The following is a 25,880-nucleotide window of genomic DNA, read 5'->3' as shown; positions in this document are numbered from 1 at the left end:
AGCTGGGCATAGAAATCTAATAAAGTCAATAAACAGATTTTATCCTCATTATCAAGGTTGCTTTCTCCCTGCAAATATTATCAACCACAGTGGTTAAACATCATGGTCTCTCTTCCAAATGTGGAGACAATCCTTATTCTCACCATGTGTTTCTGAAATGCTCAGGGAATTAAGCAGCAGGGTTAAAATGTATTTGTTCCAAAACCCAACAATGAATAGTTAAAATAGTCTCTTTAGAAATTTCTGATTATCCAGTTGATTCTGCTGGCACTTTTCATGTATCATGGTATCACATCAGCACTGCACACAGTTCTGTATGCACAGGATATTTGTTTTCAGAACACAATTACATTTTATGTCATGTCAGGCAATAATTCTCAACAAGTCTCTCTGTGGTTGATGGAGAGACAAGTTACGTGAACCAAAAAAAGCTCCAAGAGTCATGCATATACACTGGCTCGTGGGAAGACAACCCTGCTGAGATTTTGGAACAAAGCACCACATGTTTTTACAACCTTTTAACCTCTGGTAAAATCTTTGACACCAAGCAATAAAATCAATATGCTGCCTTGTAATCAATCTCTGCCAGGTTTCGATTGTTTCATACTTGAGACAGAGTGAGTTCCTATGAAGCCAAGAGGTATATAGGAAGAAGCTAGTAATTTAATGTGACAGCTCTGTATGACACAACATTCCACTACAACCATCACCATGTACAGGCACCTCCCAAGTGTCTGACTGTTCAATGTTTTCATCATTTCAGGCAGAAGGCAGAAATGGAGCCTCTGTGTGAGGGGAAATGCTGCCAAGATTTTAGTGGGCCTCCAACTAAGCATTCATGGGCTATGCTGAGGCAGAATGTGCATAGACCTAAAGTACAATGGCCACAGAGCCCAACAGTTGTTCAGGCAATCTGTCACAAGTAATCTCTATGATGGTAGAGTTCCTTGGAGTTCTAAGAGCAAAGGAATTCTACATGTACCACAAAACTCCATGCTAGCCCCAAATATCTTATGTAAGTCCCCCCATGGTTTAGTAAATAATAACTATTCCTTAAAGATTTAGCTTGACTAATTATTATCAAGATACTCCTATGACTATTGCATGAAGGGTTGTGAAATGTGGTTGGTTGAGGTGTTCAAGGAAGAAACCAGCCATTCTGACACCTCTGTGCTGTGCCTTTATGTTTTCTGAGTAAGCCAGCAGCATTCTACCAAGTAGCGGAGGCTTGCTTGAGATGGACACATTTATGAGATTTTGAGCAATGATGCATGAGGAAAAAGCTTCAACTTTTCAAAGACTCTGGTCCTGTTGTAAGGACATCTGACTCAAAGAAATTTGAGGGAATGTGAAAGAGATTTGCTGGTCATGTTGTAGATTTTTGAAATATACCAGTCTGATCTATCATGAACATTTAGTGAGTTAGAAATCTGTCCACGAATCAGGCTTAAACCTGGAGTAGCTGGATGATTATAGTCAGATGTGTGAAAAAGTAGTCTTCCTTGAATAGAACTCAACTCATTTTGTTTACATGAATCTGGATATATTATTTTCTTTGTGAAAAATCAGAAATGATTTGCCACTGTCATATTTTTTTGAGCTTCTAAGCCCTGGGATTTCCTGGTAGTCTCCCATTCAAGTGCTAGCCAAATCTGCCCCCGTTTAGCTTTTTTGAGATAGCAAAGGTTGGTTCAGTTTGGCCATCTTCTCAACTTAGCCACTGATGCTAATTGGCTAACATAAGCTTGACATGGCTATTGTGACAACAAAAGGGGGAAGGGGGAAGAACTCTCTGTGTGTGTTGGAATGTCAGGAGACTGTAGAGCTGCTACCGAAAAGATATCTCAGTCCTGAGAAAGTAGGAAGCATAAGAAAGAAACTCAAAATAACTCTGCCTTGATTTTGCTAGGTATAAGTTGGAGTAGAGAGAGTCTTTGACAGGCTCTCAAGATTCTGTGTAAGGCCCTGATCGCAATGAAGTACATTACAAGACACCTAGTGACTCCTGTTTCTTGATCTTGCCTTGAAGGACTGACAGTGCATCATTTTGAGCTCTGCAAAAGAAATGCACAAAATTAATTTTTCAAAATAGTAAATGTTTGTGCGTGCCTTGTGATTTTTGTCTGCCATTCAGTTCTAAGTGGTGCCATTAAACTGATGTTAGGATGGAAAATTTAGAACTAGAATATCTGGAATTATTACTAAGAATGCAGATAGGTACCCAGAGGAAGACATAGGATCAGCTTCCTCTTTCGAGCAATTAGAGAAGCTCAGGAGCCAAGATAGTTAGTATAACTACATGCCCCCACTTCTCTCCTTGTCCTGCTTCGATATCCTCAAAAGCTGTTCTGTTTCGTACCTGGGACCCTATCCATAGCTTCACCCCATTGCCCAAACTTTGATGTTGCTTTTGCTAACCAACTTATTCTTTACACAAAGCCACCATTTGGTGGTCCTCTCAAAGCATGAAGAGTAGGTCCTGACAGAGAAACAATGGAGACATTTTCACTTTTTGTACTCAGGCTCCTGTAGGTGAATTTTATAGCCATCACAAAAAACTTTTAAAATATTAAAGCTTTGGAAAGAGTATTTTATGTCTGTTTTTGTGGGCCCCGAGCTACAAATCTTGTGGCTCCCTGCTAACCTGCATTTTCAGGTTGATTTCACAATGGCACAGACTAGAAAACCACTAAAGCACTCAGGAGGATGTTATCCATCTTTGGGGATTTATGGCCAAGGCTTGAGTACCTACTTTGAAGTCCAGTGGTTTTCTGCTGGTCTTTATTTCACCAAGCAATGTTCATTATCGGAATGGAGGTAGGATTACTCTTGGTAGACCAGCCTGGAAAAAAATTAATGGCTTTTCTCTGGGGCCCTGAGTAAAAGGAGGAAGAATCCAATCTAAGGCCTCTTTACCTGGGAGTAAATCTTCCTGAAATGAAATGGGTCTTGACGGACTTGTAAGTTAAATCATTTAATCAGTGTTATGTGAATGTGCTGTTCTTTGGAACTGGAGTAAAAAAGTAAAAAAATGAATAAATCAAATTTCAAAACACAATGAAATTGCTCCATCTGATTCCAGAACAAAACAGAAGAACCAGTGCATAGCAGCACAGTACTACTCTTTGAGACGCCACCTAATTGGAAGAAGATTGTCATAATTCATCCTTATTATATGGATTATGCTCTTATGCCATGTTGTAATGACAATAAAATAATCCATTGCTGTGGGGTTAGAGCAGGTTGGCCAAATAACATATATACCACAATTTCTTCTTAATTTCACATATGCATGAGATGTCTATTTATACGCTTAACCTTTTTTGAAATACAGTATTACTGCAGTGTTTCATTTTTTATTTTGGAAATGAAACAAAAAATAGTTACTTGGAGAACATAGGAAAATGGATGTGTCCTGCTTGGGCTAAAAGAGATGAGCTGGAGAAAATATATGATCGTGTAATGTAGGAGAAATGCATTAGGCATGCATTAATATGAATAATGATTTCTGTTCTCCTCAATAAATAGGCAAATTCAAAATGGCAGGTGTAGTGAAATTAGCACTGCTCAGTTCACACTTTTAAACATGTACCAACTGTGTATATTATGGGAAAATAATATATCTATGTTAGAATACAGTACACTATATAGATGTGTGACTGCAGTAAAATTCAGTTATTTCTTTTATTGTGAGAAGACAATAGGGTACTCACTTAAACATACATATCTTTACACACAAAACTGCAGTTTACTACGGAAAAAAATCTGCACGCCACTTGTATGCACCCTGGAACACATGTATGCAAATTGTGCATATGAAAGATGCGTGGCTGCCCAGATGTATGAATATTCGTATGCACTTTTTGTATCAACTACATAAACTGTAGCCAAGCTACCCAGAGTCCATTGGAGTTGGGCAGCTAATAAATTCAAACACAAACACACACACATTTGTAGATGCTAAAATCAGAATTTTGGCACATCCAAAATAAAGGTCTGTACTGCTTATCCCTAATTTCTTTTGGACTAAAGCTGAACACAACAGATTCCCAAGATCAGTTTAGCATTTAAGGGCTGCTGAGTCACACGTGTGTGTGTGTGTGCGCGCGCACGTGCGTGTTTTTTAGCTGTCATTCCCTCCCCTGCGGTGACTCAATTATCAACCCTGATTATTGAACTATAAAACACCTATCTACACCATTCATCCTGGGCTGATTCTCTGTTGCCACTACAGGTAAGATCACATGCAGAACAAGAAAAGGATGACATTAATTGCTTTCCAGAACGTGCACTGGCTTCAGATGGGAACGATTTAGCATTGCGAGAAAGGGAAAAAAACCCACATGCAAGCACGTCGCAAATAGCAGTAGAAAATCAATGTGCACAGGGACTACTCATTACAATATTTCCAAGACATATAAGCACAAAAGCCCCAATAAATCTAGCCAAAATATTATACTGCTCCAGGATGTAGCACTGAAGTAGAACTGGGGGGACTTCTGAGAATATCTTGGTAATAAGGGTAGCTTTATTTATTTATTTATTTATGTATCAAATTTGTCATCGCCCATCTTGTTAAAAAGCAACTCTCAATAATCGATGGCCCTGGATGGATTTCTTCCATCAGATGGACCAGGAGAAGGATTCTCCCCTCCCCCAAAGCTGTATGCATACCCTTAACAATGGTTCTGTTGGCAGTGCTGGAGATGTTCAAGAATTGTGTTTATCGACATCTCTGCTGCAGTAGCAGAGTTTAATAAAAAGTCCTACTGGGTGTGCAAATTCCCGCTTGTGCAACATTGCAACATCATGATTATGGTTTTGGATCTAGATTGTGGAAATAAAGGTTCAAATCCTCATTGAACAGCTGAACGTATTAAGTGATTCTGGGCCACTAGCTTTTTCAGTCCAACTTACTTTATAGGCTTGTTGTTAAGGGAAGGAGACTGTAGAAGCATGCAAAAGCTTTTGTTTCAAACTATTTCAAGCTAGAAACCTGGCAGAATACCCTGCCCTGAGTGTGAAAAACGACCACTCTGAATGCAAAATTGGTTCTTTGAGCATCATGGAAATGATTCAGAGCTATCCCAGGCTCAAAACCATTCTAAAATATGACTGGCCCATTTCATACTTGAAATAGTAGTTGTACACTAAAAAATGTGATGTTCTATGAAATGTCAAGCTCAAAACAGTTCAAAACAATTATTTTGCAGGCCCTTAGGAGATTTCTGTGTATGGCATCCTGAGCTCTCAGAAACAGATAGAGAGAAAGGAGGTAGGTGAGTACACAGAATGAGTCTTTCTTGACTGTTTCTACTATGAATGTAAACTAAGGTTAAGACTGGACTATGCAGAATTGAGCAACTGAGTGGTTGGATTATTTTCATTTAATTATAACTGAAATTATTGGATAGATTTAATTAAGTTTCTCCTGGTCCACCCTCTTCTTTGTCCTAACTTACTTGGATGATGGGATAACTGATATAGATTACCACTGCAGGATGAGTTCAAAATTTGAACGGTTTATTTGTCACATTTATAACCTGACCTCCCTCTCTAGAGACTCTGGGTGGCATGCAGCACTAAGAACAGTATGAAAACATCATAATAAAATAGAAAGAACAGTAATGTCTGGATGGAGCAATAAAACATGTAACTTAACATACCTTACATGAATGTTCAAAATGGGCAGGGTTTGAATCACAACAATCCATTTGCTGATTTTGACACTACCCCATGGATGCCACTAACAACTGACATGTCACTCCAAGTTTGACCACAACCTCAAAAAGCTGTGATGATCCATATGGTATCAGAAAGAACATGGCTGCATACTTCAACCCCAAGGATGGTGTTGCTGGTTCAGAAGATCCTTCATTTACCCCTTGCTTTGTCCAAGATAACACAGGACAGTTATTACGACTACGCCCTGCCAAGCCCCACACCCCATTTTAGCTCAACTCCAAACACGTTCAGCTGGTTTTGAGGTTCTCACTTTCAGCCTTGGCCCAGGGTCAGCCAAAAGAAGACCCTCAACTGCTTGCTTATAGTGTGGGTGGAGTGCTCCAAAGATCTGAGAGCAATGCTTTTTTTTCTCAATAACTGCAGGAAAAAGCCAACTAAAACATAGAGGAGAGAGAATTCTCAAAACATGATATTTATGACTGGATTACTGGTGTTGTAGTGAAGCCTTGGGTTCAAGTCAGGGCTTTTTTTAGAAGTGTCATGCTAGAAAATGAGAGCAGAAACCCAAAGCACGGAGTCTGTTCTCTTCTCCTCCTCCCCACCCGACCAATTATATCTTATGTTATTTTCCAGACAGTAAAACCAACTGCTGTCATGCTAGAAAGTGGTGTTCTGTCAGTGTTAACGTTGACTTATGACAACCAGTATTTAAACTATTTTGTATCCTGTGCAGCAGTGTCAGCAAACTTCTTGAACAGTTAAATCACTGTCATATACTGCCACTCCCTACTTCCCATTACCATGAAAATTCACCACTAACTGTGGTTCTCAGAAATGCCTCTAGGAGATGGAAATCCTGCTGACCATAACCACAAGTCTCTAAATGTTCCTGCAGTGGTTTAGAAAATTGCTAGAGAATGGTTTTAAAAAGCTGACATAGCACCTAGAGGTTTGTGGGAGTCACAATTCAAGTTCACCCAGAATGTTAAGCCAGGATGTGCGGGACTGAAGAATGCACTGGGTGTGTGTGTGTTGATGATGAAGATGATGATGATGCAAGGAAGGCACAGCTGCTGTGTGCGTCTATATGAGAGCCACAAACTTCAATTTTTTTCCTGAGTCCTTGGGTGACAGAAGGAGTTCAAGCTCCTCTTTGTCTTCAACTGCGTAAAACCTATTTTAAAGATTTTACTGCTGAAAGGTTTAAACAGTCTAGTTCTAACATAACTGTTATTTTAGTTTGAATGGAATCTCCCATTTTTATGGAGCATCTATGAAAGCCGGTATTTAATTCATTTATTCAACCTGCGTGGCTAACTACTACAGCCAACAAATTAAAAACAATCCCAAAAAGAAAAACAATTTGTAACAAAACAGCAGACAAACTGGCAATTGAAGAGCCTACCATGCTTCCCAGAGGTGAGCTCACTCAAAACTCTGGCCCAGTGCCCAACATTAAGTTCTTAAGAGCCTTACAAAAGGTAAATTGGGTTAGCAGACTGATTCATAAAGCTCCTCCTGATAGCAATCAAGACCCTGGGATTTTGTGATAGATAATTCGGCAGGTAATTCTGCAGCTGCAAAACTGCAGCTTGGGGATCACGTGCACCTCTCCCATGCTGCAATGGATGAGTTGGCTTGGTTCTAGATATGCCAATACCCAACATGCCACATCATGGCTTAGCATTATGCACGAACCAGGATTAATGGTGGTCCTGGAAACCATCATTTGCAAATGGAGAGCCAACTTAGGATCACATGAACACAATGCTCCCTTCTTAGCAATTTCAACCATGTTTTTTCATGCATCTGTTCACATTGATATTTCACCCTCCTTCTGAACAGCCCTTTGTCCTTGAAACAATATTATAAAATTAAGCTGAAACACATTAGCTGAACCAATAATGGCCAGTGATCTCTCTCTCCCTCTCTTAGTTGTATACCCACCCAACTCGCAAAATATGACACTACGTAGTGAACAGAGGATTCAAAATAAAAGATAAACAATAAACATAAACACTATGACAACATAGTTTAAAACCACTAAAACAGAAGTAAAAAAACAGCACTTTTAAACCAATTTTCCAGACAGGCTCATTCAACATCCTAATCCAGCACTCAGGAAAAACCAAAAGCCTTACGGAAGACCAGCACCATCCAAACCATCATAGCTAAGCAGGATTAGAAACATGGTCTCAGTAGATAGCAGCATCAGGCTTATCTTATCTGGGTTTGGAAACTAAGGAGGGTCAGTAGTTAGGAAAGAGACCAGTAGGAAATTCAAGGGCTGCAGATTAGACTTTGTGTGTGCGTGTGTGCACGCATGCCTTTGAGTCAGGATTGGCTCCTGGCGACAGCCTGGACAAGTCCCTGCAGCTTTCTTGGCAAGGTTTTTTGGAAGTGGCTTGCCATTGCCTCCTTCCTAGGGCTGAGAGAGAGTGACTGGCCCAAGGTCCCCCAGCTGGCTTTGTGCCTAAGGCGGGACTAGAATTTACAGCCTCCTGGTTTCTAGCCTGATGCCTTAACCACTACATCAAACTGGTTCTTGCAGAATAGGCTGGGAAGTTTAAAAAATCCCAGAAGAAGACAAGAGAAAACCAGTGTTGCCGAACAAACCTAGATGGATGAGTACACATGGTTACCAAGAGCTCAACCTGAAAAAGCTTCATTTGAGCTCATCTTGGAGACTTTACATCTTCTTGACCTAAGCTGCAGAGTTAACTTCAACATTATGCTAGATGATTCTTAATGTTAAAAATGATGAAAATAATAATAAAATGATGAAAATAGTAAGAAAAATGTTAGAAATAATTCTTCATAAAGAATTCAAAACCACTGTATACCTGAATATGGACTATGGCTACACACACACAGACACAGACACACACACACACACACACACACACACAGAAAGAACTAGGTTAGGATACACAACAGTTTCCTCAGTAGTGACATAAAGATAAATCATGGCTAAAATAAATAAGGGAAGGTGCTATTTGCGATGAGGGGTCAGCAGGGAGATGGAAGGAGGTATCTTAACTGAAGCTGCTTGCACGGAGGTGGAGTTACATCTATCCGTATTCTGCCTGTATGGCAAAATAAGACAAATTAGAACACTTGGTCAAGTCCTTCATTTAAATATAATCTGCAACACACTTGAAAACTGTATTACTGTATTATAAAAGGTCACTTTTGCATCACAAAAGAAGATTAATTATACTGTGGTTTCCCATCTAAATCAATTGTGATGGATTAGGTACATTTTTATTCAGGACCGTTTTTATTTTTGGAAGGAATGCTATAATCTCTATGTCTGTCTGTCTGCATTTATTCTTTTAAACGATTTTTAAGAGGAGGAAGAGGGGAGAGAAGAAGAGAAAGGAGACTAAAACCGAACATACACAGTATCATGAACAATTTAATTGGGATAAAAATCATGAGACTTGAATGTGAAGTTTTAAAGACTGACTTGAAGAATATTTCAAATGGGTATATACTAGGGATAGAAATAATTTTGGCAAACGTTAATATCAAAATCAAATGAAATCCACGAGCATTCATTCTTTCCCAATCAAGAATCCAAGGTATATTAGTGAAAGGTCTGTGCAAACTCTAGTAATTATGCTGCTTAAGAAAGAACCCTTCTGTGAACTATTTACTGACTGGTTAATTTTTCCCCTTGGTTAATTTCATTGTATTGTATTCCATTTTTGTACTGTATTTGGGTTGTGCTGTTTTTTTCCCCCCCTCTTCTTCTAATATTACTTATTATTGTTCTATATTGTTCACAATTTTGATTTTAAGATGCTTACTGTGGATGTTTTTAAAAATAATTTTTATTAAAAGAAGATTTTACGAAGATTTAAAAAACGACACAAACATAGGAGAAGAAATAGAAAAAGATTATAAAAAGGTAGAAGAAAAAGTGACTAACAAAAAAAGCAAAAAAAGAAAGAAAAGAAAGGTATCTAAAGAAGTGACTTCTGATCTTCTTTGCAACAGTTACAAACCTAATAATTACCATCTCCATCCTCCCATATTGCGTATCATAGCTCCCTTCTTCCCATAAACAACCTTTTTAATCAATAAATCCCAAAATCAGCAGTTCATTTTCAGCAAAAAGTCTATAAAGGGTACTTACTGTAGATGTTTTAATTGGTTGTATATTTTTATTGGACTGCTGTTAAACCGCTGTGATTCTTTATTGATTCAGTGGTATACACAGAGAATAAATAATAATATATTAAATTTCTATGCTGCCCAACTCACAATGACTCTGGACTACTCACAATTATTTAGACCTTTCAAACGAGACATTAAAAACGACAAGAAACAACAAGAAGGGTAAAGATGGCAAGATCACAAACTGAGTGGAAACAAAAGAAAACCACTGGGTTAAAAGGAGGAGAATCAACTGGAGAAGGGAATCACTAATAAGGCTACTTTGCAAAACCTGTGGCATTTAGCACGTTAAAGCTCAATGCAGTAATTTCGTTCCAGAATGGGGAATTGTTTTTTCCGCAGGGCAAAAAAATACAGTACTCGTCTTTTTTTGCTTGGGGCATCTGGTTGATTCTGTAAGCTTCTGAATAATTTCATTAAAGTCTGCGAGATTAGCTCAGGTAATCTGAAACTTAAACTTTACAGACGGAAGTAAAAGGATCTGGACTGCTCCATCTACTTCTTTGAATGCTATCCAAACCCACACAAAGGTCCAAACCCCTTGAGATCCCCCACCCGTTGCTTCCCCCGCTTTCAGCCTATTTTGAGTTTTGGTAACTATGTCCGCTAATCAAGGTAAACTAGGTGGAATTGCTCCACAGCTGGCAGGCATAAACAATGACTCTCCACAGCATCTGTCAGTGGGAATAGGTTTCTGAGTAAGATACATATTTTAAGAATGAATACCCCTCCTTCACATCAGCCTTTCTTCAGCTGTGCAAAATTTGGTTTTGTGGACTGATTTCTGCTCAAGGGTATTTTCTTCTGCTATTATTTTCTTAAAGTATAAATTCTAGGAAAGGAGCACACCAAAAATATCGCCTGCATTTCATTGACCACAGTGATGGCCCGTTCGTCTAATCCAACAGGGCTCTTCTTATGTTTTTACAGCACCTAACACAGCAAAAAGGCAAACTCTGCAGAATTGCATGCATTGGTCATTTATGCCCCCTTCAAAATAGTACAGAAGTTTCAAATCATTTTTTCTATGTGTGTGCCCGCAAATGAAAGACAACAAAAATAAATGAGGGGCCATACAATATTGAATATGCTCTGGGAAAGGTCAAGAACCCCCTTGGTCTCAATTACTTAATGACATGCTTTATTGGTTTTCATTACTCTGGCAAAATAGAGAATGAGTCAAAGTCTTTTTAAACTTTATCGCTCAGGTCAGATGTCCTCGTCAGTTTGAAATACCGCAGACTGTCTGGGATTGTTCTTACTCAAGGCCTCAAATTTGGGCCCCAAAATCCCATAACCTTTTCCATGGCATGAAGCTGGTTGACCTCTTTGATTGGGCCATATCCTGAAAGTTTGGCTAGCTTTGTCCCAAGAGGTCATAGTTCACCAGCTTCCTCTGACCTCAGGCAACATCAAATGTTCCTGTTGGGCATGAGAAATAGATCCTCAGCACTCTGCTTTACAAAGGCTCTTTTAAGTAGCTGACCTGAGCTGCCTAGGTTGGCTACACAGTCACAGGAAGAAAAAGTAGCTTTGAATGGGGAGGATGGAGGAGAACAAGAGTGGTGGAAATGGGAAGTCGCACTCACCATTGCAAGAACAGCGTACGTTTCGGTAGAATCGGGGAGACACAAAACTAATCCGGGCCGTGCTGTAAGTCATCAGGGAATGGGAATCAATAGACAGATTTTGCTCACAGTGCTGCTCCTGACAATCCAGTCCAGAGCAATTCTTCTCAAGGATAGCAGCGATGCGAATCACATTTTCCAAGTGTCGCCTTGCATTGGTGAGCTTCTGAATCAAGTAAGCTGGCTTATAGAAGCCACCAGTGTGCATCTGAACCGCAAATAGCATGTCAAGTTGATTACTACCTGCCACAGGCTGAATACTGATGATGTGTAAGCTATCTTGCTTTTGGGTGAGGACAGCGTTGCGCAGAGTGCGCCTGAATCCATGCATGTGAAGTCCCACAAAATCCTCTGGGGAGACATTCTCAAAGCGGATGGTGACTGTATTCTGCAACATCTCCTGCGCTAACTGCTCAACATGGACTGTCACATCCATGGGTACCTGGAACCGCCCATCACTGACTGACACATTCAGGACATACTTCCCACTGTCCAAACCTCCAAGGGCAATGATCTTTCCATCATGGTTGTTAACCTTGAACAAACTTTTCTGTTCTGACTTCAGGCCATAGGTAAGGACATCATATACATCTTGGTCTGTTGCATGTATCTTTCCAATAACACCTCCTGGAAAGTCATCTTCCATAGTAACGATGAAAATCTCCAGGGGAATGGCTGTTGGCTTGTGAATGCTTTCTTCAATCACCCGGATCTGAATGTAGGTATGGGAAACCTGCTGAGGCTTTCCTGAATCCTTTGCCTAATTCAAGAAATGAGAAACTGAAAACCCAATGATGCAACACAAAAATCACTTTAAATGCTGCCCAATAAGGGAGTCTATAAATATCTGGGCAGCCCTTTCTTCAGAAGAATTTCAGAGGCTCCATAGCAAAAACTCAGATGTCAAATCTATAGCAGAACACACACACAAATAAACCCCTCATGCATAGCATGAGGGAAAGAGAAAGGAAAGGTAGAAAACGTAAACCTTCTCCTACCTCTTCCCCCACCAGCATCTGTAATTTACTTTTTTTCTTTTAAGATAAAATTGCATCCTATGCTTTCAACAGAATTTGCTTCTCAGCGAAACTAGAATCTGGATACACGTGATCAGCAAGGTGTTGTTATTCTCACCATTATATCTGCAACTAAGGTGCATGGGAGGAGAAATAATACTGTCTAACCAGATCTCCATCTTAATAGGAAGCTGAATATCGAGATATATGTGATCTGTGCCAATTGGCTTTCTGTTATCACAAGCCAAGGACTTTTTCTGCCTTGTCAGTGGAGATCCTGAGATGAACCGAGATGAAACTGAGCATTTCTGCAAGTAAAATATACACTCTAGCATTGAAATGCTCTTTCCTCATAAACCACGGTGCTGTGTAGTCACACTTCCCTCCCTCACCCAGCTTCTGGAACAAAGGATCAAGATTGGATTTAGATGCCTGAACATCACTCAAATGTTCAAAATGTCATTGATCATTTTCAGGCTGTGCCTCAGACTATAATAAAAATAATGGAAAAAACACTTAAGAAAAGCCCTTTAGACTTTCAGCAGTGTGTCTACTGTAGAACCAAAGGACTTCAGCGGCAAGCATGCCAGTTTGCTAATGTTGAATTTGAAAGACCTTCACATTTCCAGTTATTTCTTACTAAAAATGGAACACCCAGTTATAACAGGTGGCCTGTGCATAATTTGGAGGTAGCGAACAGCTGGGTATCTTCCTCCCTTCCCCTTCTTTCTTTCACAAGAGAAAATCTTCTCTTTGTGATCAATTTTCCAAATGGAAAAAGCTGCAGCCAGAGTTTGCAAGCTCCAAAACAGGATATAATTGTTTATGGAGGCAAAATGGATTTGAGTGGCGTGTATGTTTTTTTATGTATGTAGATCATGAAACGCTCACAGAATTTAAACTTGGATAACCATCAGAATGTGGAATTTTTTTTGCTTATACAGTAAAACAGTATTTTTGTGTGGGTTATAGGGAAAAACAGTTACAGAATTAAAACGATCAGTTCCAAAGTTTCATTTCATGCAAAGGACTTCGCTCCTGTTCAATAACATTTAGAACGTGTTGCAAAATATACTTCTTTCCTTTTAACAAGGAAGATTGTTAGAAACATTGCATGCAAGTGATCATAGTTACAGGGACAGAAAAACCTCTGGCTTAGGAATGATGTTCTACCATTTTCCACCAATGGACAAATCAATTGGTACCTGAACGCAGAGCACATATTCAGTGGCTACCATGCGTTTGAAGATGACAGAGGATCGCAAGATGCCTTGCTGGTCAAGCATGAATTCTTTCTCTTCATTTCCAGCCACGATGGAGAAGGTGAAAGGGGGGCCATTGTGCAGGGAGTCTTTATCAGTTACCACCAGTTGCAGAATACTGGTTCCCACTGGTTTGTTTTCCTTTGTACATAAGCACATAATGCAGTGTTAAAAAGAGAGAGGCAGAGAAAGTGAGAGAGAGACAGAGAGGCAGAATTTTAATTATATCTTGGCACATTGCTGAACAACATGTGAGAATGCAGCATTTTTATAGCAACATTTCTTTTTTCTTATCTGCCATCTGTTGTAAAATGTGTATTTGCCTCCCACTTTTGTACTGCTAGCATAACCTATATTGTAGACTTGTTTAGATGACCACTTAGAGCAAGAATTATAATCTTTAATTAGGGATGCATTTCTATTTCCATCTCCAATAGCCTCTTCTACTTAATAAACTCTACTCTAGGTTATTATTATATTTTATCAGCAAGAAACAGGAGGGGTATCCTTCCTGGTTGTCAGCCTGGTTTCAATTATCTTTGCCAACTTTCTGAAATAGTTTATTCCAGTGTGTATGTCCCTTCTCGTCTATCTATGCCAGTGTTTCTCAACCTTAGCCATTTTAAAATGTGTAGACTTCAACTCCCAGTGGGAGTTCTGAGAGTTGAAGTCCACACGTCTTAAAATGGCTAGGGCTGAGAAATACTGATCTACGCTATGCACCATAAAGTATGAGCAGTTGGTAATGCTGGTAGTACCAAAGTGTTTTATTACTATTTGAGAATCTATGTGTGAATGTGGACAAAGGAATGAGTAACTCCAGAAGACAGATCTGCACGAATTTCTCTTTGACCACACTTTATCCTACTGTCCACATGTAAGGACACACTGCATTCCAGTACAAAGCAACACCACCATCTAAAGTGTCTGAGACTTGGAATCCTTGCAGAGAACTCCTAAACAAACAAAAATGTTGAGTCTCATTCTCATTTATGAACCAGCTTATGGTAACTGATGGGGCTTGTTGCACGTTTGATCTCACTGCTGATAAACTACAGTTGCAGCTAATGCTTGGAGATGAGAATGAGGGCTGACATACTGGAAAACAAAAGGAGACAAACTACTTCAGATTGCAGTCTTCACACTGTGCGTCTGGAAGATCATCCCACAGTGTGGGATGGGTTCTTCACTATGGTTAGTCTGAGCCAATTTGGAATAATGGTGAGTCACCCTATGGTGCTGTTGTAAAGATGACCAAGATTAGATACGTGATAAACTCTGAATAGCTGTCAGCCATGTGAGGTAGTCCAGAAAAGAAGCATACACTAATTCTACTTTATTGTAAGGTTACATGAACAGAATCTTGCAAGTCTGAAAGTACAGTTCTCCCCCATTGCCTTTACAGTCCAAGAAACTAGGGAGGGTCTCTTCTGAGATGTTTGCTACACCCACAAGCCTTTTGTGGGCTAAGCTGCCTCTTATCCGACCGTTCCCGACTGTAGCTCTTTCCCCTGTCTCCCAAGGTCATTCCCACATACCATTAAAATAGTCTAAATCATCACATAATATAAAATCTAGAATTGATAATGACATCCTACATGATATATTTATTCTGCAGAGCAAATTTCTTGGCAGTAGGTTGCACTGATTTAACAGGTCTTACTCCCAAGTTAGGTGCGTAAAGAACTGCAGCTACTGAACGGCTACTTAGCACGTCTTTTCAGAGCACCCTTTTGTACCATCCTACTATCGTATAGTGGGACCTGGTGTTTAATTATCCCTATAAATAGAAAATGCATTACTCAGGTAATTAAGAAATAACATTTTAATCCTTTCCTTGTAAAGAAAGATAATGCACCCCAGGCTGATAAATCAACTGTGTTTGAAATTGTATGCAAACATCTTTATATCTTAAACGTCAGAAGGGAAGGTCTTCTGGGATGTTCTGGATCAACTTACTTGAATCACAGCTGTATAATTGGCAGGCGTAAAGACAGGACTGTTATCGTTCACGTCAGAAATGTCAACGTTGACCGTCACTGTGGTTGACAAAGGAGGACTACCACTGTCTTGGGCCTGTACAACTAATGAATATCCTGAAACCTGCACAAATGATGTTAAACAAAAACCTTAAATTAATCTAGGAAAGGTTCCAAATTCCATCCTTCTCTCTCTCTTTTTACAATCAGTATATACAGAAATTGTGGTAGAAATTCTGAAGTAGCAGAATGGATTTACCATTTCCGATTCCAAGCAAAGACTCACATTGTTTTTATAACAGCAAACAAACAAATAAATGCATGACAGAAAAAGAGCAGGTAAAGAGAAGAGAAAAAAAATGAAGCTTCTGTCAGCTTGTAAAGCACTGTCTTTTTCAGTGGTGTTTTGGCAACGGAGGGAAGTTTCAAACAAGGGACACAAGAACTTCTACCCTGAATTGGTTTGTAAATTTTTCCAATAGTGACTAAAGGGCCCTATGTTATCCTCAAGTTTAACTCCAATTAGTGCCACATTTCTAGGAAGAGAATGATGCAGGGTGTATTTTTCACTAATGACAAAGCACTGCTGAATAGAAAGCAATAAATCCTGCAACAGTCCAAAAATAAGAGGAACTTGGAAGAAACCAGGAACAAGAATGGACTGTTTGATACAGTTTTCCTATCAAGAGTTCCTGACACCTTAATTTATCTGGTCTCCAATCTCCATCCTGAGACTAATTATAACACTTGCTTAATAGTTTATGTCTATTTTATTTTCCCTTCCCTCCCTCTCTCTCTTTTAGCAGAGGAAGAGTTGTAGAGATTCTAGTAAGGTAGGGATGACCCACCTTTTGGAGTAGAGAGTTTACTGACCTCTGTGGAGCCTTTGGGGGCCATGCAAATGGAAAGGACTGGTGATGAGTGTGGTACCACAGCCCATAAATGTATATTCATTCATTCATTCATTCATTCATTCATTCATTCATTCATTCATTCATTCATTCATTCATTCATTTTATATGGCCACCCATCTCATGAAACAGTTACTCTGGATGGTGTACAATAAAATGATAAAACAGTTTACGTAAAAAAAGCAATTATTATTTAAAAAATTTTTAAAAATCACGAAGGCTAAGAAAGGACAGCAGATGTCAACAACAATGGAGCCACCTTAGTACCTCGCTGGTCCCCTGGGGCCCCCAGGCCTGATGGCATAACCAGGTTTTGAGGGACTTCCAGAAAGTGAACAGGGATGGAGCCAGCCTCACCTTGTGGGGGGGGGGGGGAGGATGTTCCATAAGGTGGGCGCCATGGCAGATGAAGGCCCTGCTCCGAGGACCCACCAAGTGTAGCTCCCTAGCAGATAGGATCTGTAGCACACCTCTTCTGCCAGAACTGATGGGACATACTTGGACGCACATCCATTGCTCCATTATGTTCTCACTCTCACTATCACACACAGCAGATAGTTGGGGGGGAAGATTCAAATAAGACCCTCAATAGACTGATGAAGTATAATTTGCTTTCTTCCTCTAGGATTTTACCATAGAAATTCATAGATAGGTCAAATCCTCTACCAGGTGAAAGAGAATTTGATGCCCTCAAGGTGTTTTGAGTTCAGCTCCCATCATCCTCAACCATTATAGGCAAAGGTTGTGGCAACCATAGTGCTCAACGTTCAAAAAGCACCAGGTGGTCTAACAGAAGAGTCTGGGCTACATTACCTGGGTTTTGTGTAATGGCATTTCTGCATTTTGTGCTGCAATGTGGCTCAAATGCTTTTTCTTTTTTAGGAAAGGAATCCATAAACATAATGGCTCCAGTCCATTAAAATTACTCCATGAGATGATGCTGCACATAATGCAGTACTTAAAAAAATAAACATCTAAGCATCTTACCTAAGAAATTTAATATCAGCCACTATAGTTTTAAGAAATATCTATGCACAAACATGCTTTCAAACCTTCACAGGTATCAAATATAGACTTAGGCAGCACAATCAGTTGTATTACAAGAATGGATTCCAAAATTTATTTCTAAAAACCACATTGTGGCTTCAGTGCTTCCTGTGATAGCAGGAGGCTTAAGCCAACCTTGTGAACAACTGTGCCCAAGAAGTATCTCATACCCATAGAACACTTAGTTTCCTAGATTTAAAACATATAAACATTCAGAGAAAATTCAAGGTTCTTAATAGATTGGAGAAGTAAGATGGTAAGTGTACTATTTTAAAAAATCTTCTATTTAATTATACTTATTAGATAGAGAGTGCCAGTTTGGTGTAGTAGTTAAGGCATCAGGCTAGAAACCAGGAGATCGGGAGTTCTAGTCCTGCTTTGGGCACAAGGCCAGCTGGGTAACCTTGGGCCAGTCCCTCTCTCTCAGCCCTAGGAAGGAGGCAAGGGCAAACCACTTCCAAAAAACCTTGCCAGGAAAGCTGCAGGGACTTGTCCAGGCAGTTGCCAGGAGTCAAGACTGAATCGAAGGTACAAAAAAAAAAAAAAACCCAAGGAAAAAAAAAGATGGATAACGATTGTAAGATCCTTGTATACACAAATCTGTGGGAAGAGCTTCATTCTGATGTCCTAGCTTTTGGGCAAGCAGCACTTAGACTTCTTGCCTGAGAAGACATTAAGAAGACAATCGAGAGAAAGACATTAATGCATTATGGTGCTGTCTTTGTTTATTTGGAAGCTAACGGGTTAGCTTCAGTTTGGATAAAAGCAACCCTGCAACCATTATTCTGCAGGTAGCAGCCATGGAAGTGAGGGATGCTCAGAGTAGTGAGAAACACACTTGACGAGGTTACTTCTATGAAATATATATTACTGGCAAATGGGGAGAAGCAAGGTGGGTGGAGTACAGGATGATGGGCCAGTTCCCATTTTTTTAAGGCAAAAGTATACTCTGGAGCATGCAAGGGTGTGAACATACCATCTGTCTACATCGCTTTAAATCAACTTAACGCCTGGGATCCCACACTGCTGTTTTGTGCAAACAGCATTGGTTGTCATTTGAATCTATATTCTTAGGTATGCGTGATTAGGGTTTGCAACATTTCAAGGTTTCATTCAGAACCATCAGACTGGAGGTTCTGCTGACATCCCACTTAATTCCGATGTAACCGCCTAATTCTTCCTCGAGAGTCTTCCCATAGTCCACAGATGGCAACAGATCCACCCACCCTCTGCTTCGCCTGCATTCTGCTGGCAAACTATTTATAATGGTGATTCAAATATTGATAGCTCTAGCCTGCTGTGGTATTAATATGGGAAGTATGTTTTCTTTTGCATTAAGCAGCCTTGAGGCAAATAGAGTATTTTTTTTCCAAGTGGAGATATTTTTCTTCTTTCAAGAAAACAGAGCACCTAGCTGATCTTGGCTGATCTCAGAAACGTTAAACAGGGTTGGCCCGGATCAGTACATGGATGACCAGGAAATGCCAGAACTGCAGAGTAGACTGGGAAATCATCATGATCATGATCATGATGATTGTATCATCATCATCCTAGAAGAACCCCTTTATGCTGTTCTAAAGAAAATTATGTGGATGTGTGCACATCACCTTCAGGAGTCAAGCTTCTGTGAGAATGAAGCTTTACTTTCCCATGCAAAATTTATTTTGTGTGAAAAAAGTGGGATCACTTTCTGACAGTTTTAGCTTGTGTGGTTTTTCACATTGTCTTAGCATTGTGTGGTTGGAAACTTGTTCTTTAAGGAGGTTATATGGCCTTATCAACAATGCAGAGAAATGAGGGGATGAAATAGACTTTATGCAGCAATAAATTTCATTTTGGCACAATAGTACTGAATCTGTGTTAATGGAATGCCAATGTCTATTGCATTAGCACTGTCATATTAGGATTGGAAACACTGGCATGCCCGCGTCATTGCAGGATATAGTTTTCAGTGCCTCTCTGCCACCATCTAGTGGTGACCTGGTGCTCTGCAGCCAGATCAGGTTGCTATCTTTGACGCAGAGGTCAGTATGCATAATCATGGTCTTCCTCCAACACACCCACTAGGAGAAATCTGGAACATTTTGACTTTCTTAAACTTCCTGCCTGAACTCAGACAAATTACAAAGTTAACAATGGTTTAAAGTGGAGCTTTAAAACATATTTGTGGCTAACTAATTTTCTTGAATGATCTCAGTGAGTGTCATGCAGGTGACAAGTGAAGGTGATGGCAGCTGTAAGTGAGATCTAAATCAAAATTATTCAGAGTTTCCTCTTTCATCTGTCCTCCTTTTTCTCTAATTTTGTTACATCTCTCTCTTGCTTGCTCCCTATGGAATGGACTGCCAAACTGAGGAACAGACACTCATGCTTTGAAGTATGAATGGGTAGCTTTTAGAGAGCATTTAGAATGAGGCCAAAGGAGCACATGAACTTTGATTCCTGGTTTACAGTGCCGGCTTGTTTTCTTAAACTTAGGAACAAACATTCTTTTTGTAGTTAATGTTGTACCTTTTAAAATATGATGACAGGATGACCAAAGACTGCAGGAAATGGATAGCAACATAACATTTTCAGCAGAGGGATAAAGGTAAATTTTTTAATTCAAAAAGTTGGTCTTATTTGGAGGTTGTTTGGAGCGGGACTGTGACTTTCATAAGGATGTTAAACCAACACTAGGCTTAATCTATCAGTTTCCACTGTTTCCTGCTGAGCAGTTGGCAGCAAACCCCATTCACCAATGTTCAGTGTTATGCTCCTGATATTCAGTGGTGCAATTTGGGAGGTTTTGCCTCTGCCTTAAACACATTTAATCCTAATAACTTTTTTCTTTTTCTTTGGAATAATTCAAAGGAGAAGGAAAAACTTCCCATGTCTGACCTGAAACTGCAATAGAGGAAGGAAGAGTCAGAGGTATCTGTGATTGTTCCCACAACAATAAATTGCAGTTCAGTGTTATGCCCCCAAATAGCCAACTCTTCTATTCATTCTGGAGTTTAGGGGTCTTGTCATATCCCTGGGTTCAGCATCTAACAAAGGACCCAGGTTACCGTACTACTATATCCATTATAATGATTTTATGGTTTGCTTTCCGAAATCTTTGTTTCAGACTCTTCTATAGTTTCTGCAATTTCCCAGCTATGCAGGAGTCTCAAATGTTAGAAAGGGTCATGTGCTCTTCAGTCCAAAATCAGCAGTAAGCAGGACTGGAGCTAAGGAATCACAGGCTCTTCAGCTTTATTAAAGCCTTAGTATGAGCTTAGATGAGTGCTGGAAGGAAAGTTGCTCACGTTGAGTTGAGAGTTAATTAAGCCTGTATTTCCATACACTGAGCTCTCCAAGGTCCTGATTATATTTTTTCCTGCTGGCTTCACCCATTCCTTGTATTTATCCTCGGCAGGTTTCCTTGAGGTCCTCAGCCAGCTCTATATATAAACTAATTCATTCATAAAGTAAATATAAAACACGCAATAATCAGAGGCACATAAACTTGAAAAATAGTGGGGATGGGTTATGTCAGTAGAACTTGCACTCCCAGAATATTTTAAATCATTTGTTTATATCTTAGATTTATGTTCCACCTATTTTTCAGAAGCTCAAGGTAGCTTACATATACCTACATTTTATCCTCAGATTGGACTAAGAGAGACTGGCCTAAAGTCACCCAGTGAATTTCTGTGGTTGATGATGGACCTGAACCTGGGTCTTCTCAGTTCTGCTTCAACATCTTCCCCACTTGATATCACGTGAGCTCTACTAATTTTTGAGAAAGCACATCACAGAAAGTTGCATGCTTTTTTTGCCTCAATCATCTCTTTCCTGTACAAATCTCTTATCTCATTAGTATAGATTTTTTTGTCTCTTTTTCTGAAAAATAGGAACTCCAAGCTTCTACAATGAAGGATGTCAGCAATGGGGCAAATACTTCAAAATGGGATTAGGACACTGGGAAAGGAGGGGGTTCAATCAGCAATGCAATAGGAAAATGCCAAAGAATAATCTTGGAAAAACTTTACCGGTGTAATAGAAACTTGTAAGTATTTATCAATTATTAATACTAGCTGCATGAAAAAGGCAATGAAAAAGCAATGAAATAGGATGACCTTACCCGTTCTCGGTCCAATCTCTTTTTAACTTTAATCAGCCCCAAGCCAGGATCGATTGAAAATTCATTATTCTGATCTCCACTGATAATGGAGAAAGAAACCTGTCCATTGGGAGGACTGTCCACATCTTCAGCTATCAACTTTGGAAAGATGAGGAATTAGAAATAGAAGGGAGAATGATGACTAATGAACTGATTACCAAATCACCAATTGTTTGGTATACCAGATCACCACAAATGTACATTTGGTTAAATGCTATTACATGATATATTTAAAAATACATCAGATTGGCACTGATGGTCTATCAGAATTCCATAGAGATAGGTATCTGAAATAGGTAGCATATAAGTATGTACTTTCCCCTTGGAATGTACAAAGAGAATATTTTGATCCATCAGGGTCTCATCTGAATAAAGGTCCATGATTAAATACATGCTAGATCAGAAAAGTCCAAATGGGAAAACCAATGGGGGAGCTATTCTCAACTTTGGGAAGTTAATTCAATTGTCATCTTGCAATTAAGACTTGCTTCGTACATCACACTAACCCATGCTTTGCTTCACCATGATTTATAATTGGCTTGATTACGCAGCATGCTATGTCAAACTAAACAAACTATATTATGGTTTAGCACCATAAGTGAATTGGGCTCGTGCAACCTGCATTTTAACAAAACTTTCAAAAGATACACTGTCCCTGTAAAAATTTCATGAATATGTATTTAATTTTAACTTCGCCAGTCAAGAATTCTGTCTGTCATCTCAGTACTAGATTTCTTTTACATCCCTGCTGAAGACCCCTAGATATTTGACTACATTTCTCCTGATAGGTGCTGTCTGCATAATCCCTGCCAATGTCATCAATATCTGTTACCACTAAGAAAGTTCAACCTGTATTCACTTACAATTAACCATTTATCCTGGTGATATGGGAAGAAAAACTCAGAACTCACCATTATTAATGAATCACCAATGGATGAGTCTTCGCTGATGACTGCACTATAGACTTCTTGGCTAAATCTGGGTGCGTTATCATTAACATCTGTCACATTTATATTCACTGTGGTCACAGCACTCAGAGCGGGGCTGCCCCCATCTTTAGCTTCAATGACAAGGAAGAAATCCTTACACGTTTCATAGTCCAAAGTTTCAATTACAGATATGGACCCTTGGAGGCAGAAGACAGAAGATGAACATCATATACATTCCTAAGGTCACAGACTCTTCTTTGAAAACAAATATAAGCAACTTCAGTGACCGAAGAAAGACACAAAGCAAACAATGACGACCCAAATTGTATAGTAAAGCCACTTCTGATATACTTTTTTTCATGTTGGAAGGAGCAAAGCAGGTAAGAATGAAAGAAGAGATCTGTGCCAACACAAAACTCACGAATTCCTTTTACTAAAGCAGAGCAACATTAGAAATGGAAATACAGTTTTCACGGAAACATGATTCTTTAGATGTTACCTGCACTTGATCCATATCTTTTCATTGTAAGACTAAACAGATGATTATGAGGCTCTGCCTCACCTGACATATTTTTTTAACGTTATTTTCCTTGAAAATTAAACACTGGAACTTGACATACTGCAAAGCGCAAGTCTCTAGCTTCCACTTCGTTTCCAAGATGGATTCTTGGAAAATAAAAATGGTGGTATCGAAACCCTAATACATTTTTAGGAAGGGGCACTCAGAAAAAGACAAAGATAAGCTGAGGTGGCAGGTAGCATCCTGGGGAGCTAAATGGTTTAGAATAGAATAATTTCATTAGTGTACTTCTGGTATATGGATATTTTGTGAACAGGCCACTCCTCTCACAGCAGACAGTTGGTGAGAACATCACCTTCCAAATGTGTTCGCAATCTCCAAGAAGCTGCCCTATACCTTATGACTTAATTTGAAAAAAAAAAAAACCCAAAACAAAAAAGCTTCTAAAGACCGTCTGGTTCAGCCACCCCACTCTCACCTGTCTCCTTTGGGCATCTTCATATCAACCACTGAAGGTTGGCCTTGATTTCAGACTGTTGGCCAAAAGTCTTATTTCTCCCCAACCATTTGTCCTGGGAAACTTAGATGTAGTTCTTTCCAACTTCATGGGGGGAAAAAAAGCTACTGTACATTTGTCAGTATGGACAAGCACTGACATAAAGCATCCATCAAGACTAGGTCCATGGTAAGATTTTAAAAAATAATAATAAATTCATCAGATATTTTACATAATTACAGTATTGCTTAGAGTCTTTAGTGCCAACTGCTGATTTGTTGATAGGGAAGCTGTCATTCATTAACACATAATAAATACCTCTTTGGTGATTAAATGTCACCATTTTTAATTGATTTACCTTCTTGCCTTCCTTTAAAATAGAGCTTTAACTATTGTTTTTGTTCCTATATCTGGGAGTCTTAATATGCTAATGCCATTCCAGCTCTCTCAAATATTACAACTTAAAGTGCCCTTGAGTGATATTTTAAAATCTCTTCTAACTACTGTGAGAAAAATATATCCTTGGGTGAATCTTTGGGTGAAAGAAGCAAGTTTTAGAGGCCTCAGATGAATGGGATCGCCTTAATAAAATTGAAACATAAAGGAATGCGCAGCACCCTTGAAGCTGACATGAACTAGGTTGACTGTAAACCGCTTATCACAAACATCCCCATAGCAACGTAAGGGAGGATGTCTTCTTCCTGGCAGTTGGCACCTTGAACAATTTGTTTCTTCCCCTCCAACACTACTGCTTTCCTTATAGATAGCAGTTGTTCTGTCCTTGTAGATAGCGGCCAAGAACAGGGACAGAAAGTAACTTGAGAAGTACTGCTCATTTAGGAGTGCCTGCATCATCAGATGAATATGTATACGTATGTGTTCTTTTCCCTTCCCCTTCCTTGTAGAGCTGTATAAATATCAGGGCTTCCATTTTGCCTACAGGGGAGTGTCTCCCACTAACCTTTGGTGGGGTCCCCCTCCAGTACGTACTGCCTAATAAACACTGCAGTGAAGCCTTGATTATTTTGCCTTTGTGTCCTGTGTTTTGATTCCACACTAAGAAATGAGATTTCAGGACCTGAGAGAAAAGAAAGGCAATAGGAAAAACGAAAGAAAACCCTGCACGGAAGCATGAATGAAGATTAACTCACTGAACCTATTTCTTCTTTTTACTGAGAGCAATGGGAGAATATAGAAGAGACCTATTTTTTTTGTTTTTGTTCAGTTGATTTGATGTCAGTGAGAAGAGTCTTTGCACAAACACGGATGGTATATGAATCTAAAGGAAATGAAAGACACAAATACCATCTTCTGTATGCTGCTTCCCTTGTGACTTCTTTGATATTAGAAGTAGGTTTTCCAAATCTGCATGAAATTTGATGGGAACCTACCACAAGCAGGATCTTCTCACTGGTAGCACCTTCTTTCCAGAATGCCCTCTTAAGGGTGGATTTTCCATCACTGGCACAACTACCTCACTCCATTTTCCATGCTCCACCCCTTTCCTCTGGACCGAAAACAAAACCTTAAGGCCTTCAAATTGATTTGGAGATTTGACAGACTTTTGTGCACACGTACACATGCGTTTATCTTGTCATATCAAATCCTGAAATCAAACTGATTTGACTCTTCAGACAAGGTACTGAAACATATCTTTGACTCAGATGGACCCAACACTTTGAATTGCAAATTCAACTAATAATTCACAAATCAGAATTGGATCTTGGCTGTTTCTCCCACTCTTAGTCTCTCTACAACATTTTACAAGAGGCAGTAGCACAGCCTATCTTGCCCTCCTTAAATCTTGAGTTTGGACAACTACCACCCAGTTGCAAATATCCCTTTCTTGGACAAGGCATTAGAAAGGAAATGGCTATTGAACTACAAGTATTAGTAGATCCATTTTAGTGTTCCTTCAGTCATCAATACTGCATACAAACAGCCTTAGCGGTACCTCATGACAAGCTGATTAGCAAGCTAGTTGAATGTGGGATGAATGGTATGAGAATTAAATGGGTACATAGCTGGCTTGAAAATGGCACTCAAAGAGTACTCATCAGTGGTTGTTCATCAAACCT

At 39.4% G+C, this 25,880-nt stretch overlaps 1 protein-coding gene across 3 annotated transcripts in view; it reads right to left on the bottom strand.

Moving 5' to 3' along the window:
- The window catches only part of FAT3 (FAT atypical cadherin 3), a 477,600-nt gene that overhangs the window by 45,214 nt on the left and 406,506 nt on the right, over nucleotides 1-25,880 (bottom strand). For all 3 annotated transcript variants that reach the window (XM_088140551.1, XM_088140550.1, XM_088140552.1), the window contains exons 15-19: nucleotides 22,769-22,983; nucleotides 21,819-21,956; nucleotides 15,733-15,876; nucleotides 13,717-13,914; nucleotides 11,457-12,255 (exon numbers count right to left, since the gene is read on the bottom strand). In XM_088140551.1, coding sequence (XP_087996677.1) covers nucleotides 11,457-12,255; nucleotides 13,717-13,914; nucleotides 15,733-15,876; nucleotides 21,819-21,956; nucleotides 22,769-22,983 — 1,494 coding nt within the window. The remainder of the gene's footprint in view (nucleotides 1-11,456; nucleotides 12,256-13,716; nucleotides 13,915-15,732; nucleotides 15,877-21,818; nucleotides 21,957-22,768; nucleotides 22,984-25,880) is intronic.

Source organism: Python bivittatus, unplaced genomic scaffold, assembly GCF_059951505.1.
Source record: "Python bivittatus isolate LINGU-HERP-01145 unplaced genomic scaffold, Pbiv_v1 ctg000340_np1212, whole genome shotgun sequence".
Classification (NCBI taxonomy): domain Eukaryota; kingdom Metazoa; phylum Chordata; class Lepidosauria; order Squamata; family Pythonidae; genus Python; species Python bivittatus.
This window is presented reverse-complemented; position numbering and strand designations above follow the sequence as displayed.